The sequence below is a fragment of the Falco cherrug genome, chromosome 1 (assembly GCF_023634085.1).
Source record: "Falco cherrug isolate bFalChe1 chromosome 1, bFalChe1.pri, whole genome shotgun sequence".
In the NCBI taxonomy this organism is placed as follows: domain Eukaryota; kingdom Metazoa; phylum Chordata; class Aves; order Falconiformes; family Falconidae; genus Falco; species Falco cherrug.
Window position 1 is genome coordinate 88,691,409 of NC_073697.1, and position 20,931 is coordinate 88,712,339.

General features: G+C 37.6%; 2 protein-coding genes across 3 annotated transcripts in view; one reads left to right on the forward strand and one right to left on the reverse strand.

Moving 5' to 3' along the window:
* PI4KA (phosphatidylinositol 4-kinase alpha) overlaps window positions 1–20,931 on the reverse strand; it is a 63,198-nt gene that overhangs the window by 29,789 nt on the left and 12,478 nt on the right. Inside the window, exons 13-19 of one of the 2 annotated variants that reach the window (XM_055704445.1) lie at window positions 20,622–20,751; window positions 19,422–19,551; window positions 18,665–18,760; window positions 17,762–17,945; window positions 16,965–17,068; window positions 15,800–15,968; window positions 12,628–12,678 (exon numbers count right to left, since the gene is read on the reverse strand). In XM_055704445.1, coding sequence (XP_055560420.1) covers window positions 12,628–12,678; window positions 15,800–15,968; window positions 16,965–17,068; window positions 17,762–17,945; window positions 18,665–18,760; window positions 19,422–19,551; window positions 20,622–20,751 — 864 coding nt within the window. Of the gene's footprint in view, window positions 1–12,627; window positions 12,679–15,799; window positions 15,969–16,964; window positions 17,069–17,761; window positions 17,946–18,664; window positions 18,761–19,421; window positions 19,555–20,621; window positions 20,752–20,931 lie in introns of both variants that reach the window. The other variant, XM_055704437.1, reaches the window with a different exon arrangement.
* On the forward strand, window positions 586–9,650 carry SERPIND1 (serpin family D member 1). Its single transcript, XM_005445231.4, has 5 exons — window positions 586–710; window positions 2,733–3,604; window positions 7,373–7,646; window positions 8,606–8,750; window positions 9,152–9,650. The coding sequence occupies exons 2-5, from the start codon at window positions 2,749–2,751 to the stop codon at window positions 9,341–9,343; spliced, it is 1,467 nt and encodes a 488-aa protein (XP_005445288.2). The 5' UTR covers window positions 586–710; window positions 2,733–2,748; the 3' UTR covers window positions 9,344–9,650.

Consider the following 20,931-nt stretch of genomic DNA (forward strand, 5'->3'; position numbering starts at 1 on the left):
ATTATTACTGTAAACTTTATTAAGAAAATGTTAGATTCTAATCCAATTTGACATTTTCTTTAACTGCACAGTAATTCCCTTGAGGTATGAAAGCCAGCAGTATTTCAGTGAAACCTTATATAAAGCCAACTTTGGATATATTTGCAAATCATGAGGGAGGCTGTTCATTTATAAAAGAAAAACATGAAGAAAATCCCTCGATTATAGTAAAACTAATCAGTTTAAGCTGGGGAATGGAACTACAGTAAAAAGTTGCTTGTGCAACACATGTTTGCACCAACATAACACGGACTGAAGCAGACCAACCATCACAAGCACCGAGGCCTCAACCATATTTGCAGTACAAATGCCCCCCATTTTAGCACAAAGTATCAGTGACATGGCTTTCACTAGTCATTAACAGTCAAGTTTATGTGCATGCTTGACTTTGAAACTTTACATACACCCGAATTTTTTTTCAAAGATCCTCCTCAAAAGTGAACAAGTACCTGCGAAGCCATAAAAGTAGTTCAACAAACAACATACAATTCAGCAGAGATCACTAGGCAAGGGAGGGATTTTGGCTGACGAAGTAAGTTTAGCAGTGTTTGGTTTAGAGAATGTTTACTTTGGGAGATACACAAAAAACTAGCGTCAAAGTTCAGATTTAAACCCCGCCATTCCTCTTACTTGGGCTGTTCAACACATCCTTTCTGTACAGTGGCTTAAAGGTAAGCTTCATTTACATCTTCTGTTATTTTAGGTAGATCTGACCAAAGACATATATATTGCAGAGGGAGGGAATGTTTTGCCTGTGTAAATGCAGCTGAGCAATAATTGAACTTTAGTGAAGATGAGAATGTAAAGTTGGGAACTACAGACAGCAAATTCTTCTATGCCAGAAGCAGAAAACGTTTATCAGTGGTTACTGGACAGAGTATCTCAGCCATAAGGGCCTGACTCCTCGGGGCGGGGAAAAAAGTAATGAATTTATGAAGAAACACTAAGAAAAAGACTGACTCATGTTGTCCAGTCACAGTGTAAAACCATTTAAAAAGCATCTTCTGTGGATCCATCATTGTTGCAAAACACCACAGTTTTTTAAGTGAGATAGTCACCTTAAATGGTTTTAGGATTTCAGGCAAATTAGTTTGGGGGGAGTTTTTCAAAAATTAAACTGTTAGCTCAGTTACCTCAGTCCTGCTACAACATGTTTGAAAATACTTTCCTTCAAGCCAAGCACTGGTTTTATTCGCTGATAATACAGGTATGTATACCTATATATTTTACTTCTACAGAACAGCTCTTTGGACTATTTGCTCATTTAAAAAGCATTTTAATATATATCTTAGTAAGATTTTTGTTTTAACTGTATTCAGTGTTTTCTACTAGATAATACTGTAAATAGTACTTTTTTGAGTAAAAAGGTGATTATCAACATAAATTGACTTTATAATGTCAGCAAATTACTTTCTAAATAAGTCTGAGCAAAAAACAAGACCCTGGCATTCAGACACCTACATTACAGTTTCACTTGGTACAGAATTACTGAACATTTATATTCTGGTCTTTCTTTCACTGTCAAGGGAAGGAATTACACTTTCTCCTATCTTTTTTAAGATCACTGTAATTACTGCAATCTGATATTATGGTGAAAAGTCTTTCAGACCCACTTCTTGATACAGTGTTTTACAGCTGAGTAAGACCAATGGATTCTCTTCAAACAATACATACCTAAGATAGTTCTTGATTTTAAAAATATTTTAAAATTGCAATAGTCCAATACTCAGTAGATCAAGAAGATATAAAGCTGCCTTTTAGAAAAATGCAGGTTCTACTTAAATATATTTTCAATTAAAACAGGTGAGGTTAGAAATCTAGCATCAGGATAACATTAAGTCTAGAGAAACAAAGGTCGGAACAGGAACTTACAAAGAATTTGCATCATGAAGGAAACAGTACTACCTGTTGTGCAGTGCTATACGAAAGCAAACTGAAACAAAAGATAACTAAACAAAAAGCAGCATCAAGCCAATCCTTCATGGAAGCGGCAGATGAGGATACACAGCTGCAGAAAGCATGCACAGACATCGAGTAAGGTCACAATCAGACTAGGACATACATTTATGCCCGACACTTCCCACAGTGCAATACCAGTACCATTACTTGGTGCAAATACACATCTTAAGGTTTGTTGCTATATCCCTAGATCTCCTTTATTCCACTAAATTTCAACCTTGCTTTCCCAAAAACACTCCCATAAAACTCCTATTTTTGCTGTAGCTACATACAGGATGTCTGTTTTTCAAATTCTTCAGCACATCTCAGCTTTCTGGTATGCTCATGTAGTGGATGCCTAGTCCCTCCTTCTACCCAGCTCAAATCCTCAGACTAACTTCACATCATATTTTTAGCATGCACCAGTAACACAGTTAGCACACATTTTAAGTGTTACAAATTTATAGTGTCCCACACATTTTAGGTAATGATTCTGTAGCTGCTGAAATACACCAGTAATGACCACTTGCATGGGAGGAAGGCAACCAATTTTTTGGGAGGCTTGGAGGCATTATGTAAGCAAAACCAATTACCAGTAAAACAGATTTATCCATCTAATTAAGCTGTGTTGCACCAAAAAAAAAAAAAAGCTGTCAAATATGGTAACTATAGACCTTCTGCTGAGACAGACTGGACCTAAGGAATAGATAACAAATTCAATTACACACTCAACTCTGTGTTACATTGTCTTCCAGGTTTTGACCTGTCAGTATGAAGTTCTTGTTTTGTTTGCTTGCCCTTGCTCTCATCATAACCTCCGCATTTTGTGGAGTCAAGGACTTCACTGAGCATTTTGAAAGCCTTAAAGATGCGCACGCACATGAAAATGGGACCTATGATATGCCAAACTTACCACCCGAGTTCCACAGAGAAAACACGATCACTAACGACTTGATTCCTGAAGAGGAGGAGGAAGAGGACTATCTAGATCTTGACAAGATTTTGGGCGAAGATGACTACAGCGACATTATTGATGCTGGCCCATACATGGTTTCTGAAGTTCAGCAAGGAAATATTCTTGAACTATTCCAAGGCAAAACCAGAATCCAGCGCCTCAATATCCTCAATGCAAACTTTGGCTTCAACCTTTACCGCAGTGTGGCAGACAAGGCCAACTCTTCAGATAATATTCTCATGGCTCCTGTTGGTATTTCCACTGCAATGGCTATGATTTCTCTGGGTCTCAAGGGTCAAACTCAGCAGGAAGTATTATCTGTTCTTGGCTTTCAAGAATTCATTAATGCCAGCACCAAATATGAGCTGATGACTGTTCATAATCTCTTCCGCAAACTCACTCATCGGCTCTTCAGGCGCAATTTTGGTTATACACTGAGGTCTGTGAATGATCTTTACATTCAGAAGGACTTTTCTATTCTGAATGATTTCAGAAACAATATGAAAACATACTACTTTGCCGATGCCCAACCAGCTGATTTTTCAGATCCTGACTTCATAACTACAACAAATGAACGCATCTTGAAGCTGACCAAAGGATTAATAAAGGAAGCTCTTGTGAATGTAAACCCTACAACGCTGATGATGATTCTTAACTGTCTTTACTTTAAAGGTAAGAATCTGTTGGTTCGATCTTAGCAATGTGTTTTCCTCAGTTTGCAACTCACTGCATACTTCATTAGAAATCCCAGATGGAACTTAAATCTAGCCTACACTTCAAAACCACCTACCAACTCCCTCATTAAGAATCTCTATTAGCCCATTTTTGTGTGTTTCTGTAGCACACTGATTTTCCAGTCATGCCCCGAAGCTAGTGGGTATTGTAAAAATACAGCAAATTCTTATTACACCCAAAGCCTTACAGTCTAAAAGTGAGACTACAAAACAACATATAAATGCAGAATACCCTCAGAAAGCATAAGCTTTGTAGGAGTCTCAGATAGAGAGGTATTAACTCATGTCCAAGTTAATAATCACATTCAGTCTTGCTTCAAGTTACTGACTTCATTAATGGTACAGGTTTATTTCAATTATAACACTTAACATTTCTGAAGTATTCAGGATTCACAGGAGTGACTATAAAGAATTCCAGCTTGAAGTATGTATTTATTTTATATGAACAGAGCATGATCCTTGTCAACAAGCCTATACAGGGGACTGAAGAGAATAACCAAAACAGTATTCTTCTACAACCAACAACACACACATTCATGAACTGTCTGCTGATACAGGCTCCCACATGTATCACTACAGGCTGAAGAGTTAGAGGCTTGAGCTAAAGACTGTACAATATATACTTACTATAAATTCTTGTTTTCAATTTCTTTACATTTAAACTAAGAGTCTGTAGAGAGGTTTTCAACAGCAGTTATCTTCCTCAGGTTGGAAGTTTTGTTAATTTTTCAACAAACTTTTAAAATTAAATTAGTATTAAATGAGCAAGAGGTGGGAAGTGCCAATGAAAGAAGAACTGAGGAAGAAAAGGAAATGTTACTGACTGACTGAGACCAAAATCAGATGAAGGCGACTTCAAACACTGGTGAGGAAAGACAGATTAGCAGAAAAGAAAATACAACACACTCCTTTCCATAACTTATAAAGCAGTTTCTTTTCCCAATTATATCCCTGCTTTCAGGAAACAAATGCTCAAAGGCTCTTCTATGCCTGCCTTCTCAGCATTTGATTACAGGAACACCATTCCTGTAAGGTTATGAAACATACCTTTCCCCATTCACCTGCAAGGCATTACTTCCTTGAATAATGCCACTTGTACCTTTAAAAGATCTGAAGCAGTCATTAGCATAACATCCAAATAATCCCTTGTTCTGAAATACCATTGAAAAGGGACTTATTTGTATCCTTAAGTACATCTCTGATGATCACATCATATCATATTAAATACATGGTTTTACTCTCCATTAGACCATCCTAAGAAAAGGATTAGGCAAAGTGAAACAGATACATAATGTTTCACAATTCAGTCAAGCTTAAAATACCATTTTGTTCTACTCTACAATTATTAAATACTTGTACCATCTCAAAGTAACAAAAACACCACCAAAAAATAAATAGCTTTAATATTGGAACTATTGAGTCACCAAGATCAAAAAGATTTTTGGCTTTTTCTTCTGCCCATGGAGTCCTGTTTGTCCAAACTGCCTTGGTGTTGTCTGCTGAAGGCTGCAATTTCTAACCCTCAAAACGAGAAAGATCAGTTCTATATTGCTGTCTCCCATTCTTCTGTTTTACATTGATAGTCTCCTGGTAACTCTATTTTGAGTGGAACCAAACTTTTTAAAAGCAAGTTCTGCTCCTGAGTTTCCTAGCTTCCCCACTAGTCCTAGACATGCTAATTTTTGTCTACATCTTTCCATTTACAATATTTATGCTGTTTGTACCACTGCAGACAAGCTCTGTTAAGCCCTTAGATCTAAGAAACCTATGAGTGTTCTCAGATATAGAGAGATGCACAGTACAAGCAATACTGAGTAATGGCATACTTGCCAAACACCGAAATCTCAAGCTCCTTTTATATTAAATACCATCAAGAAACTATTAGGAACTATTCACTTAGATAAAAAGCAAGTTTTATCTTCTATAGGTGCCCAGTCTACCTCTAATTGAGATCTACCCACCAGTCTGCAGAGGTCTGAACAATCATTTATGAGCCCCCTATCATGTAGGAGCTGGTTATTTTAGCCACAGTAGATCACAGCAGCTTTTGGTAACTGAAATTTTGACAGGTCTAAAATTACTTTTCTGAGATTCTAGTCATGAATGCAAGGCAGAAGTCAATCTGTGGAGACAACATCTGTCACCACAGACTGATCCCAAAGACATCCTGGTGGAAGATTCAAAATGGGAAGTCACAAGTCAAAGTCCCAACCGGTTTTAGCTGACCCCAGAAGAACACATGCCTCCTGCTGGAGAACAACATTTTACCCCAAGACAAACACATTTGGAAAAATGAACCCGAAGAATAAAGTTCCCCAGCTCCTCTTTTACTAGGAAAAACCGTTAAGTGTCTCCCATTCCTCAGGTGGTGACAGTGCTGCTGAAGCTCCCCTGGCCCACAGCAGCTTCATGTCGTTAGCTAGTTAAGAGTCCCACACCTGTGAATTCTGCTCCCTGAAGAACAGCCAGATGTTGGGTTCTCCTGAGAAGTGAGACAATTTGTTTGGGAATAGCATAAACCATTTTATATCCCATTCCCTTCAGAGTATTAACTATAGTCTGACCACTTCTCAAACTGCTCCCCATCAGCCTGGGACCCATTACAAAGAAACTATTAGGCTGAAAGTTGGACTTAAGGCTTTTTTTGTTACTTCACAGTTAATTTGCAAGTCAGATTAAGGATCTCAGAATCACTTGCAACCTTTTAGAAAATGGTTATTGATTAAGTTTAGATTTGTAGTCTATACACAGTCACAGCCACATTCCCCATTTACTTTCTTGCCAATGCTGACCTAAAATCCAGAGTATTAACAGGAAATACCAACAACCCTAATTCCACTATGAAATTCTAGCTTTGTCTGCCCATGAAGAAAGAAATGTTTTTTCCAGAGCTGTGGTTCTGAAAAGAGATTAATAGGAACACTGCTTTAAGAAAAGCACCTTCTTTTACACAGTCAGTAAATACTTGGGGTACCCAAAGAATCTTCACATAGAAAAATTCAAACCCTGATGGGAAAGCTTCCTGGCCTGCAAAGTATGTTAAATTGCATTATTCGGGCATCAACCCGTCAGATGACAGGCTCCCACAGACATGCCGAAATCACATTAGACTGGGTCATACAATTAACGCAGTCAACATTCAAACTCTTCAGGTTGTGTTAAGACAGAAAGTTAATTGGCTTGAATGGACTAAGTCAAGGTAATGCCTTCAGCATAACATCTTTTATAACTTTACGCAGAACTAAACCAGACATTACTTAGCTTGATGTACCAATAACATGCTTGCAACAGACTGCTTCAGCATGGGTTTCAGGTATCAAGCTCTCTCAGAAAATACAGCTGTGTCAGTTGTTCTGCTAGGTGCAAACACTGTCAAGTATTTTGTATCTGTTTAAACTTTGTAATTTCTAGGTTCCTTGCAGGAAAAAAGTACACACCAGCCTCTTTCAGATCTCCAGTTTGTGCTACCTGCTTTTGTAATTCAGAACACTCCAATCAGAGAAATGTTAGTTAAAATTTAGAAAGCCAGAAATTTCAATGTCACTTCAAAACCTGTCTTCTCATTCAGGCTTAACCGAAACCAACATTCCTACAGTAATTCTCAATTCACATGAATTAAAGCTCAATCTAAACTGTTAATCTGGGAAGATTTAATTAAACGAGAATCTTGGTGGGGGTTTATGTGTTTTCTGCATTGTATTAACAGGAACTTGGGAGAATAAGTTTCCAGTGGAAATGACTACAAAGAGAAGTTTCCGTCTGAATGAGAAGCAAACAATAAAGGTCCCTATGATGCAGACTAAAGGGAACTTCCTCGCTGCTGCAGACCCCGAGCTAGACTGCAGCGTGATCCAGCTCCCATTTGTGGGGAACATCAGCATGCTGATTGTACTTCCACACAAACTCTCTGGCATGAAAGCCCTAGAAAAGCAGATAACACCTCAAGTGGTGGAAAAATGGCAGAAGAGCATGACAAACAGGTATCTGCTGAAAAGTACATCTTGTTAAACTCTTAATGCATTTCCTTTATGAGATTGACAAGGGTAAGTAAAGAGCACAGAAGCTAACATTTTGATTAAAACCATTAAACCTCAACAAGAACCCCAAAAGGATGGATTTATTGAAGTAAAAACCAGCACCAATGATCTCTCAAAATTTAAATGCCATCAAGAAATCAAGGATAACTGAAGTGGAAAATTCTAATTGACTTCCAAAATTCTCTCTATTACATATTTAATGTTGTAGATGTAAAGAAGTGCTTATTGATAAAGCTTACAATGAGGAAAAAACTAGGCGTATGATAATAACAGCTTATTTGTGCAGAATGATCTCAATCATACGGAAAGCACCCTATGTCATTACAGCACTATGCATTTCAACATAGCTGTTGTGTGAAGGCACACACTCAGTAACCAACAATGGACATCACAATTACAGAAGCGAAAAAATTATATAGCCTCTTTTGTGCAAGATGAGAGACTAGGTAGTCTTCAGACTTGATTCAGAAAAAAAAGATATGAAGAGCTAATTTGACATGCTCTTCAGGAAGCCGGCCTATTTCTATTGTATACAGTAAGTGACCAATCTCCAATCTAGTAGTACTCCAGAAAATCTCAGTTCAACTATTACAAGCATATCCAACCATGTGCTGAACTGCTCAAAGCCATGGATTTCATACATATAAAAAAATGTAAATAATCATAAGTGAAATATTAAATTGACAAACTAACAGTTTTGGGAGGAGAATTAGTTTTTTAAAACATAGCTTAAAAATAATGATGCCCAAGTTTTGAAAGTACAATAACCACTCCCATATACTTCTGTGTACTGCTTGCTGAAAACAGCAAAAAAACCAAATCACGACAGGTATGCAAAGCAAAGGAGTCATGCAAATATTTACCTCCTCGATGATTTGAATTTTTGTTTTTATTCTTACCAGAACAAGAGAAGTGGTTCTGCCTAAATTTAAGCTGGAGAAGAGTTACAACCTGATCGGTTATCTGAGATCCATGGGAATAGAAGAACTGTTCAATGAAAAAGGCGACTACTCTGGTATATCGGATGAGAAAGTCACCATTGACAAGGTATTTATACCTGTTCTCTTTTCATTTCCTTTCTGATTAAACTGTATCACCTGAAAACATGGCAACACAGTAAAAACAATTCACAGTAAGCTAAAATAATATTTTTTTCTCATCTTTCCTGGAGGACACAGGAGGGGTTTGGGTTTCTCTGCATGTCTTAGTCTATTCATCTAGTGAGGGACATGTTTAATCAGATGTCAAAGGCACCAACAGTGTTGTGGTCAGTCAGGAACAGCAACCAAACGATTATTGCTGCACAGGAGCTATCGGCAAAACTGTCACAACAGAACCACGTGCAGAACACGGGGCAGGGGAAAGGCTGTAAGTACATAATTTGAATATACTTCCAAAATCCTAAACTTCTTTTTTGTTTGTTTTCCTTTTTTTGTTTGTTTAAACAGTTCAATCATCAAGGCACAATAACTGTGAATGAGGAAGGTACAGAGGCTGGAGCAATAACCAATGTCGGGTTCATGCCTCTTTCTACTCAGATTCGCTTTATTGTTGACCGCCCCTTTTTGTTTCTGATCTATGAACATCGTACCAGCTGCCTTCTGTTCATGGGCAGAGTTGTCAACCCAGCCAAATCTTAAGAGCAGAGACGACCTCCAACATACTGTTATACATGGGCTGTATAATCACACGTTAATATACCAGTATCACAAAGAGAATTTTATTGTCATATTAGCCAATATAAAAGCCACTGGTATCAAAAGAAATGATATTATCTACAGGTAGTTTCACATGAATGGACTCATAGCAGTAGATAATTTGACTGCAATTTAAAATGGTTAGTGCCATGTATCGATACAAGTGTATTAAAAAAATAAATCACAAAGTAACTTACCCTTTGTGTTCTACGTATAAAATGTAATCAATAAAATATTTAGACTATCTGGATTCTTGAAGTTTAGCTCTAAATTTGTGCCAGGACGACTTTTTAGAATAGGAATAAGGAAAACCTGAACACCTGACCAGCCTTAGAAACCTAAGCCTCCCTTGGGTGTTTTACATAATCTAAAGTGAAAAAAGAGTAGGTGTCTACATTAAGAGTTTTTTGCTTGCACAATTTAGTAGACTGATACACACAATGAACCTTATGGACCAGCGCACTGAATAACAGAAGATAAAAATGTCTTGGAGGAATGAAATATTTAAGGGATCTACTACTTTTCCCCAACCTAAGTTGTATCCTTTTCAATACAGTTCTCCGATTTTCATTGGTACAAGCAGTATCAGAATTAGGCCAAACAGGTAAATTCTATAAACATCCTTAGAATACTTTTTATAGTGAAAGCAGCTAGCAAAACGCTCTTTTCACCAGCTAAGTATCACCTAATCCTCTCTACAAAACTACAGCAATCACATTGGTTAAGAACACAAATACACTCTCCATATTTGATTCAATGGACAAAATCTTTCAAGTCTTAAAACTTAAGATTGTAAACTTTCTGAATCATTATGGTAATAACATGAATGCCGTACAAAGCCTGTTTCACATCTGAAAAAGCAAAAATTCACCTGAGCTCTGTAACATATTACTACCTACCCAGTACAAGGAACAGAGTTGCACCTTACATTCAAGTTATCAAAGCCAATGAACATACTCACCTTTGCATACCTTCCTTTGCATTGTACCTTTTAAAAAAGCATGCCTCACAATCCAGTGACAGTATTTTTATTATTTGCAGTATCAAATATTGTATCTATCTAAATCTACTTATATTATAAATTTGTCTTATATTAGCAAAAATACACAAATTAAGGTATAAACCAACAGTTATCTTAAGGATTAGGAATTCTCTTAGAAAGGTGTTTTCCAATATTAACTTACTGATTTTATTTTACTTTTAAATACTGCCATTTGTAATTTTGCATCTACTACAATTATTTGCCACATACACAATGCATTTCAACATGACAGCCAGTGAATTATCAGCCAGCATAAGATGAAGGGTGATGAAAAGCTGATAGTGAATAAGAAGCTCAGATGGTTCTCTTTATCCCTGTCTCACATTGTGTGTGCTTGTAAGCCCACCGTGTGGGGGACAATTTTCAGCATTGAAGGCTCACAACAGAAATCATTAATGTTCATATATGCATTTTATTGTTTTTTCTATATGCAAAAAGAAAAGCATATGCAAAATATTAAATATGCATGCTGTATATTATCAATGATTAAATGAGCTGGAGCATCTGAAATAAGGGGGTTTTGAGACCTAAGTAACAGAAATTATTCAAGGGAAAGAGGTCGAGCAGAAAAGCAAATCAGCTACTGCTCAAAACTCATGATCTTCATACATTGTGCAAGAAAGTCAAATATTTGCTTCAACAACCATAATGTAACCATTAACTCTTGCTTCAGATTCTGGCACTATGTGACTCCATTTAAAGGTCACATTGGTTAAGAAAAACGTAGCTACCACTAGTTATTCAGAAGAAATGTATCATCAATAAAAATTTGAAACAGAGAAGTACTTCCATAACTTTTATATTAAGTCTCTAACAAGCACCAATCTTTTCTCAATATGCAAGAAACAGTCCTGCTTTCACTCACATCAGTACTGGCATTACTGACAGCTGAAAAATACAACCCACAAGGATGTCTCTCTCAAAACAGGACTAGCTAATTCATGCAAAACCTGAGCAGCTATTGAAGAACACCAGTTGAAGACACCGATAAACACATTTCTGTGAAGCTAGGATTCGGCCCTTGCGACGCTGGCGAATTCAGGAAGAGCTTATGTTGGAAAGTGGTGCAAGAGACAGGGGAAAGAAAGAAACAGTTCTTTGATCTTTAGCCAATGCCAATTTTAGGCTCTTCTCTTTGAAAAGCCTCAGTAAAGAGGTTTGTGAGCACAGAGGATGAAATGAATGGGGTTTTTCTGCTTATTAATGGACATGCAGTATGAGCGAGTTACAAGTAGGCATGCCTACTGTAAGTACATAATACATTTTCCCCTTTTGTCCCACTCACTAGCTGTGCAGGAAAAGTTCCACAGAAGAACTCTGCTTCAGGAGGGGAGAAAGTGACATGCTGCTTTTTGTCCTCCAGTAAGTTTAAGTTTGTCTATGGATCTTCTAGACGTGACAGTTTTTGTAAAAGCTACAGCAGTTAGGCAACTAGTCCTACTGACTTGGAAACCCAGCTCAGATGTACCACATTTTCTGTTGGAGATCTAGAACCGTTACATACCAATTTTTGGCTGAATTAGTAATTATACTTTGTTAAAAAAGTTTTTCATGCAGAACAAGTTGTCATGTGAGACCAAAAGCAGATATACATGAAAATAAATGAGTCTGGAATGGACATCAGTGTCCTTGCACATCTCCTAAAATGCTTTCAGCATGACAGCCAATTATAGTTTCAGAAGACAGAGGACACTTCCTCCCCTTCCTCCCTCCTTTATCAATGATTCTTTTTTTAACTTTTTTTTTTCTTTTCTCTCTCCTGTTAAGCAGCAGAATTCACTGTGCTGCCAAACCAAGATTTATTTTTAACTCCGTTTCTATTAACTTAGTTTTTTGACTTTTCTCCTTAGGCCACAGATACGTGCTATTTATTGTATTGCATATCAAACACTATTCAAAGAAATATCCCCTGTGGTATTATTTAGCTCATGAATCTCTTGAATTCATGACTAGCAACAACCTAACCCTGAATCACAAAAGATTCATTATTTTAAGAGATATGTTATTATTTAACAAATGTTCCCCCCCTCTTAGAGCAAGAAATATTATTTTACAAAACTATTTCTCTTGGATGCTTACTTCTGCACTAGTTATTTGTCAACCCATTTGACCATGAAATAGCACTGGTATTTGACATGTGAGAAAAAATATTCCTTTTGCAACGATCCAGCCATTGGATACTCACCACAGCAATAACAGGAATAAGCACACCCAGATTCCCTGCACTGCTGGAGGCCTGGAAAAGGAAATTGAAATTATCAAAACAGCTATAAAAGCATTTCTAAAATACTTGCTACAAGACATACTTCAAACACTCCTACTGTCTATGCAAATGAAAACATATATTGCCAATTACAGCTCTGTATCTTGCAAATAGGTGTACAAGAGGTGGCCAAAAGAGTGCCTCAGATATCCACAGGACTGGGCACACCCTGGAGCCTTTCAGAGCTCTTCAGGTGGCTCCTCATAAACTATTGAAGGGTTGTTTTTTCCCCTCCAACACAGTCTACTGTGTTTAGAAGTTAAAGCGGGGGGGGAAATATTCGTTACCACTGCATCTACCCTAACATTCAACAACTGCAAGAAAAATGCTCTCATTAAATGGGTGGCCACAGACAAGTGTCAATACTTTACTAGAACTCTCATTTTACTACTAAAACAAAGCGAAAAATAACAAGTCTGTAAAAAGACACCATTATCAAGAATTTATTTAAGCAGGGGGAAAAACCTTTTCCACTGAAACATAACAAGCTTAAGAAGAATACATATTTCCTTTGACTTACTAGGACTTATTAATTGCACTCTATACAGTGTGCTGCTCTTGGCAAAATACAGTGTTTAAGAACGGAAAACATTCACTGCACACAGCATGCTGTCTCGCTTCTCTGGTAAAGGTGAAGAGTGAAAGCACAGATAACATGCTCAGAGACGTCTCTCTGAAGTTCTTCCCTCCCTCCCATGTCCCTCCACACTGGATTTGGGATGGAGATAACTCTCCATCTTCCTTCTTACGAGAGAGCCAGGTACAGAGACCGTGGCCCCACAGGGAGGAGGCAAGGCAGACATGCTAACAGGGTACAGCTTTGCAAGAACTGGAATAAACCAAAAGGAGCAAAAAGAAAAAGGGAGGAGGAGGAGGGAGGAGGAAGAGGAAGGAGGGAGAAACAAAGTCAAACAGTCTTCAGATGAAACAATAATGACACAACCCAACTAAAACACATTTTAGTTATCCTTCCTGTAGTGTCCAAGATAAAGCAAAACAGATGGATCCTTTAATATTTTTTAAGGGAGTAAAAGAACAGCCCTCAAGTCACTCTAAGGGGTAGGAACAACTGGAAAAAAGTCACTGTTCTTTTTTTTGCTAGCATCAGGACAGTCCACTGCACACGGCAAAGTGCTGCAGAGTCAGCTGAGATAGGCAGAATCCAGCACACAACACCAACAAATAGAACTGTAGAAAACCTACTTTTCTACTAGCATTTTTGTTAGAAAAATGGAATAGCAGCCTCTTTATGATGGTATATGGCACTAAGGATGAAGAAAATGCAATGACTTCCATCCTTGGGCATACTCAGGGGACATTAGTGTTAACTATCAGCAATAGCACAAAAAACCAAAACCCACAAAAAGGTTATTTTTCTTCCCCTCACAGAAGCCACTTTTGCGTGGTTGAAAAATCTGGTTTAAAACAGAATAAGTCACTGAAGCATTTTAATGGCTAGCAAGCAAATTTAAGTCCATAAAAAGGTATGCTGAGAAGCAGAGAACATAGGCAAAGTATCAAAGAAAAACACTGCTTTTGTTTGGGAGAACAGCATGTGCAGTGTTTTACCTACTTATCTCTTCTTAAGTAACCCAGTCTTCAGAATACCTTTCATAACTTCTACTCTACATTGAGTAAAGAGTGTTCTAGTGAAACTGCTCCAAGTATCTTCATAATAAAGAAACACTGCCTCCTAGCTCAAATCCGTGTTAAATCAATCACATATTTTTGTTTGCAGGCTGCTTTAAGTCAGTGCAGCAGTTAAGTCTCCCATAGTGATCCCAAATAACAGTGGAAAAATATCCCTGAAAGGAGGAGAGTGGAAACTTATTTAGAAGTGTCATTTTAGAGCACTGTTTACAATAAGTGAGCTGAAATGGTGGTAAACATATCTGTGGTTAAAAGAATCTATGAAACCTGTGGAGAGACATTTTCCACCATAGACTTCATGAAAACCAGATTCTAGACATGTTCTAGCTCCCTTTTAAAAGAAGACTTGGCATTCCCGATTAAATGCAATCTGTCTTCAAAGCAGATTCATTTCAGAGGGATTTACCAAGAGTTCACTCACCCCATAAAAAGGATGAAGGACAAACTTAGTACTATTAAAACATAGCATGCACAGGAAGGTGGGGGGGAAAAAGAGGTCAACACGAGAAAAACCCCACACTGTTCCCCTCACTGTTAGGAAAAATACGCCTATTTCAAAAAGAATTGTTACCTATCTGCCCTAAAAAACTGGGAACAGCTCTCAAACCGCCTCTCTAAGAAAACCTTAATTTTCCAGTATGAACACATTTGAATTATTAAAAGTGTCTTTCTTGCATATAAAAATCACTATCAAACACCACAAGTTTTTAAAAGCTATCCTAAGGCACTGCATGAATGCCAAGAGGTTACAGAATTTGAACACTAGGGAGGAACGTAACTGGAGGAAAGCTCTGGGTTTTTACGTGTAGGAAGCATCCACATTTTGCTTTTCAAACAACAACATATATCTCACGAACAAAAGTCAGGGTTAACAGCTTGTTTATGAGTAAATTTTAAAGCAAAGAGAAGAGGAAGATACTGTGGGAAAGGCTGAGATTTTTCACTGCTTTAAGCTTAAGCTTCATTGCATAAGCTGACTATTTCTAAGATGGAAATTGGACTAGATGACTTCCTAAAGTCCCTTCCAACTTGGGTTTTCCTATGATCTAAAGGCACCACTAAAATTAGAAATTTGTCACACCTAAAGACACTTCAGGAATTAGTAAGAAGCGTTCAGTAGTCAGCATTCACTATTTCTCTATAGAGCTCTGTCTCTAACACTTCACTCAGTTTCACACCAAACAGGCTCAGGTGAACAACAGCTATGCCGCTGCTTTGTCTCAGATACTATACACAGATTAGTTAGGTGTTTGAAAGGCATTAGGGACCCTCACTCATATTCCATGATCAGGACACATTCTCAGGCTTCACGAATCATGGGGTTTTTTTCTGTGTGTGTCAGGGTGTGGTTTTAGTTTAAAAAAACCAACATGCAGAAGACTACATCTAATAGTGCCATCCATATAAATGCACAGCTACATACGATGAACAGTGAATATCTGACCTTCAGTGCTGGTCCTTTTTCACTTGCTCTCTCACTAGCTCTCTTCCCTTCCAGCCCAAGCTGAACAAACAGTTCCAGCAAGTTCATCAGTAGTTCATCCACAAGGTGTTCTCCTTGAATGTTAGCAGCGATGTTAGCTAGGGCATTAATGACTGCTAAAGAACAGTGTCTAAGAAGAAAAAAAAAAAGTTATGAACAAGCAATTCCTTAAAGTTTTATATTTTTAGTGCTTTCCTCATAACGTTGATTGTAACTCTTTTAATAAAGCTGCTGACATTTTTTGCACTTAATTTTTTTGGGGTGTGTGTTGTTTTTTGTTTTTATGAATAACACGTCACTTTACTGATAATTGAAATTCAATCAGTATTGAAGCGAAAAACTAGTTGTAAGCTTTGCCTCTGGAAAATGTTTCATTTATGATGCTGTCACAGCCAAAAGGAAATTACTTCCCTGGAGCAGATACGGCTGCAAACAGCAGCAAAGGGATGTGTTTCTGGACTGGGAAAGCTCCTGAGCAGAAGAATCAGACCTAGTATCAGTTGTCAAAGCTGAGACTGCATTGGTCAGACAGTATGTTAAAACGTACTGACAGGAATAGTCCTCTCAGTCATTCACATAGAATCATAGTGCATTAGAAGATATCCAGCCTACTCCAGCTATCAACAAAGACAGTGATAATCTTTAGTTGCAACAGGGACTACAATCCATATTTATATACTAAGAATTAAATTGTTAATTGTTTGCATTTAATCCCTAAGTAGTACTGGGATGACATTTAAAAAAAACAAACATAATGAAACACACACACACAAAACCCAGTGGAACTTCACCGGGTTTTTTTTTTTTAGGCTGAGAGATTTATTAGTCTAGTTGTAGATAATGTAAGTCATCAGTGTCAAATATCATTTACAAACATTAACTCCTTACAGAGGGGAGAACAAAAAAATTAATACTACCTGTTGTGAAAAACATTTTCAGGAATCTCTACATTATGAAGTGCTACTATTTTTAAACATATATTACTTTTTAACACACAAAAAAAAGAACAGTACCATTTATAACTTTTTTATAAAACTTACAGTGGAAAAAAGTGAAAATCCGTGATGTAACATAAAGGATGTTCAATATTGTATTCATACATTTAAGGGACACAGCAAAGTGTTACCTGTATCCATGATCCTTATAGTCTTTTGTGGCAGAGTAAACAACTGAGCTTGCTTTAACACTGATTTGCTGAAACAAATTCCACACCTCCTGGTAGATATATTGCTGTAAAAAAAAACCCCAAACAAATTATTAAGTAGAGCTTATTGAATACAATCTCTCTGAAGAACAACGTTTAAAACACACTAAGTATTAGGAAGTCCTTCAGACAGGTATCTAGTTGTAGCCTGAGCAACAGTTTCAGCTTCCATAAAGCACACAGTGGAAATGCTTTCATTATTTTACAAAATGTATTAAGTTCTTTAACTCTGCCCTGCTGATGGAAAACTTTTTCAGACGTCTGAGTTCAGGCAATTAATTGCCAGAGGCACAAATCACATTCTGAAAATTTAGTTACTCCTTTTATGACTGAAGAAGACAATCTATACTTTTAAATGTATGGACCTACAAGACTTTGAAAGTTAAATAGTGATAAAAAAAAAATACTGTGTGCTTATTTGGGACACTGGCCAAGTTTATAAACTTCTTACTACATTCTGAAAGCAATGAGTTTGGTGGCTTTTTTTATTATTTTCTATGGGAAATAATCTTTACAGGGACAGCACTTTACACATCATTAATTAGCTTTTGTTTTCTGATGTCACAGAGAAATGAGGATTGTACAAGCACATACCTGTGATGAAGAAAAGAAAAAACCTTAAAAAACTTCTGCAAATGTAGTTTCTAAAATTTTTTTAACTTTTTAACTAAAAGAAAGGGAACATGAACTGGCACTTTCTTGACCAGTTCTTTCCTTACATTTCCAGTGATGACCAAGCAGCCCAGCTGATCAATGATGAGTACATCAAGATGAGAAGGCGGCTGGCAAAACTTCTGCTGTAAGATCTGTAGGATGGGTTCCATCATTTTTGGCGTGTCCCTCAGAGCCACTGCAATGTGCCCTAGAGCACGAATTGTGTGGTCAGGAATCAAATGAGCTTCCCTGTTACAAAAAACAAATGATACAAAATGATACACATAACTGTTCAACAGTTATCAAGAACTCCAAGCATGGTTACATTCATGTAAGAAATAGTTCATATACTAAATTTAAACATCACTAACAGCTTTAATATTGTCACTCTATATATCCATCTACTCTCAACATTAACTATACAGATATATACTTACACAGGTTGGTTTTCAAAAAAAACCCAAACCAACCCACCTACAAACACACTATCCAAGAAATCCACACTAATCCATGAAGAAACTGTTCTAGAAACAAGTGACAAGAGGTAAAAGTGATCTGCAAAACATTAAGACAAGACAGGACCTCTCCTTGGAGGTTTCTTGGTTGGCGAGTCTCTCAGAAGTGAAGCAAGTCAAATGCCACAAGTGACAAGCTGTGTCTAGCCATAAAAGATGGCTGACGCCTGAATGATACAGCAGAGAGTATCACTCAATCTAGGATACAAAACTGGCTAATACTCACCATAGATTTGCTGATTCAATCATGTAAGAATAAATCCATACCTCTCAGTATAAAAACAAAGGCTCAGCTCTGCAAAGACTTGCATGGGAAGATCCTGGCCCCACATACTAATCCCACGAATCCCAGAGACACTTAATTCTAAAATAATGCTGCCCATACTTATATCTACAAATAAGCTTCAGGTTCACTAAGTGAAGGAAAAATTGGTTTGATCGCTAACAACTTACTTATCACTCTCTTGAGAAATGTACAGACGGTTAGATAAACTGGCAAGGAAGGCCTCAACAATCACTGAATCTATAGTCAAGCCAGCTTTCAAGCACCTGGAATAACAATAAACAGAAAACTTGCTAGAAGAGCCAGAGGGAAAAAAACAAAGAACATGAATTAAACATTTTACTTTTTACTACTATAAATGCATGCTAGGTGTAAGGGAAATAACTTTATACTGAAGAACTGATTGCCTAGGAAGGCTGCTGTATTTTAACACTGACGTATTTCTAAAAAATGAGCAGAGCTTCTACTGCTGCTTTCTCCAGCAACAATAAAGATGGGGATATGCAATAACGTAAACTCAGAATCCACTGCTTTGGAAACGTCAATCTCATCTCTAGTCACCAACTATCTGTCTTCCCTCCAGCTCTCTGTAGCTGTCTAGAAGGGAAGAATAATCATTACACTGCCCACATTTGTGCATGTAACAATCCTGTTACAGGAGGCTCACTCAACATGATAATCTTCAGCAGAAAACAAAAACCCTGCTGAGTATCAAAATGGTGACTAACTTGAATTACATATGTGGGAAGCAATGAGACTGAATTGTTATTTTACATAACATAAACAGAACCAAAAGATGTCTGAAGGAAAATGGAGTCACGATCAGAAAAGGCAACAAGCCTTCTAGAGCAGCACCTTTCTGAACCGTCACAATACTTTTCAGCTAGGGACAAGAACACGTTCCAACATGGTGCAAGCCCCTCTTACCTGCAGATGTTGTCTATGGCAATGTCACGCAGCTGCTCATACATGGATGGTTGACTTTTCTTGCCAGGCATTACATTTAGAGTAGACTCTGAATGCTCGTTGGTTACACTAATCTTGATGTCATTACCACCTACTAAGAACACAGAGTACGGAAATCAACAACATTTGAAATACCCTTTTTCCCCAAGATGAGAGCGCACAGCCAGAGCAATATCTGGCGAGTGCAAAACAACCTACTTTACAGCTCAGAGTTGAACTGAAGGACTCTGAGAGTGCATGTGTTGCCACTAGCTATACAAAATTTACTGTGTTTACTGTATTCAATATAATTAATATTTATTCCTAAATAATTATTCCTAAATTAGTCACTTTCAGTTCTCATTTTACCTGTTCTGCTTTAGCATTATGCAAATGATTTAAACTGAACATTTTCTTTTTCAAAATCATAACCTGACATTACAATTTGAAAACAACCCACAAAAAACCTGCCAAATGCCATCAAGATGGTCATGGGGCTGGAGCACAGGACATGGATGCAGAGTCTGAGGAACCTCACCTTGTTCAGCCTGCAGAAAAGGCAACTTTGGACAGACTAAACAGCTGCCTTCCAAAATGCAAAGTAGGCTACCAATAAGACAAAAGCAGGCTTCATACGAGAATGAGACGCAACAGCCCTAACTTGAAACAAGGAAAGTTCCAACTGGATATGTGATTCCTGCCACCACCACTATGAGGATAATTGTGCCTTGGCTCAGGTTATAGAATCCCTGTCCTTGGAGGCCTCTGAAGGCCCACATTGACAAAGCTCTAAGCAAACTGCTCTGAATGGAACGTAGGAGGTTGACACACATAATACAACCTTAAATACTGTAGTATCCCACTATACTTGCTGGTGATCTTACTTAGGACAGAAGTGCTCCATTTCAGCAGCAGCAGAACAGCTATATCGTTGCTAGGATAAAATGCAGTTCTACATACACTGCTTGCCCTTAGACACACTTCTACCAGAACTTGGTTTGCATTCCACCCTTCCATCTCAAAAAAAACCCAAAACCAAACAAACAGAACAAAAAACATAAATCCATCTCCATTTGCCCCTACAGCTCTATCACCACAAAATATCCAAAAGCATCAAAAAGCCATACAAGCTGGAAAACAATCACTAGCATACCCTTTGAAATGTGGCTTTTTTTCCCTTACCTGTGTGATACTGACTATGATACTTGTAAAGTTTCACAAGCACTGGGGACGGTATCACAAGAAAGTCTCTCAAAGATGGATTGACAGAATGAACCACAACAGGGAACCTCTCACACAAACGACCTAGACCCTAAACAACAAAAAAAAGCAAGCATAACATAGCTTTAGAATATAACAGCACAATTTTTATTTCAACTGTAAGCTTGCAACTTCAGCTCAACTAAAAAAAAAGCCAACCAAAAAACCCCACCAAACCAAACCATACACAGTTCAGAGGGATTCAGTTTTTAGTGGAAGATTTAGATCTTTT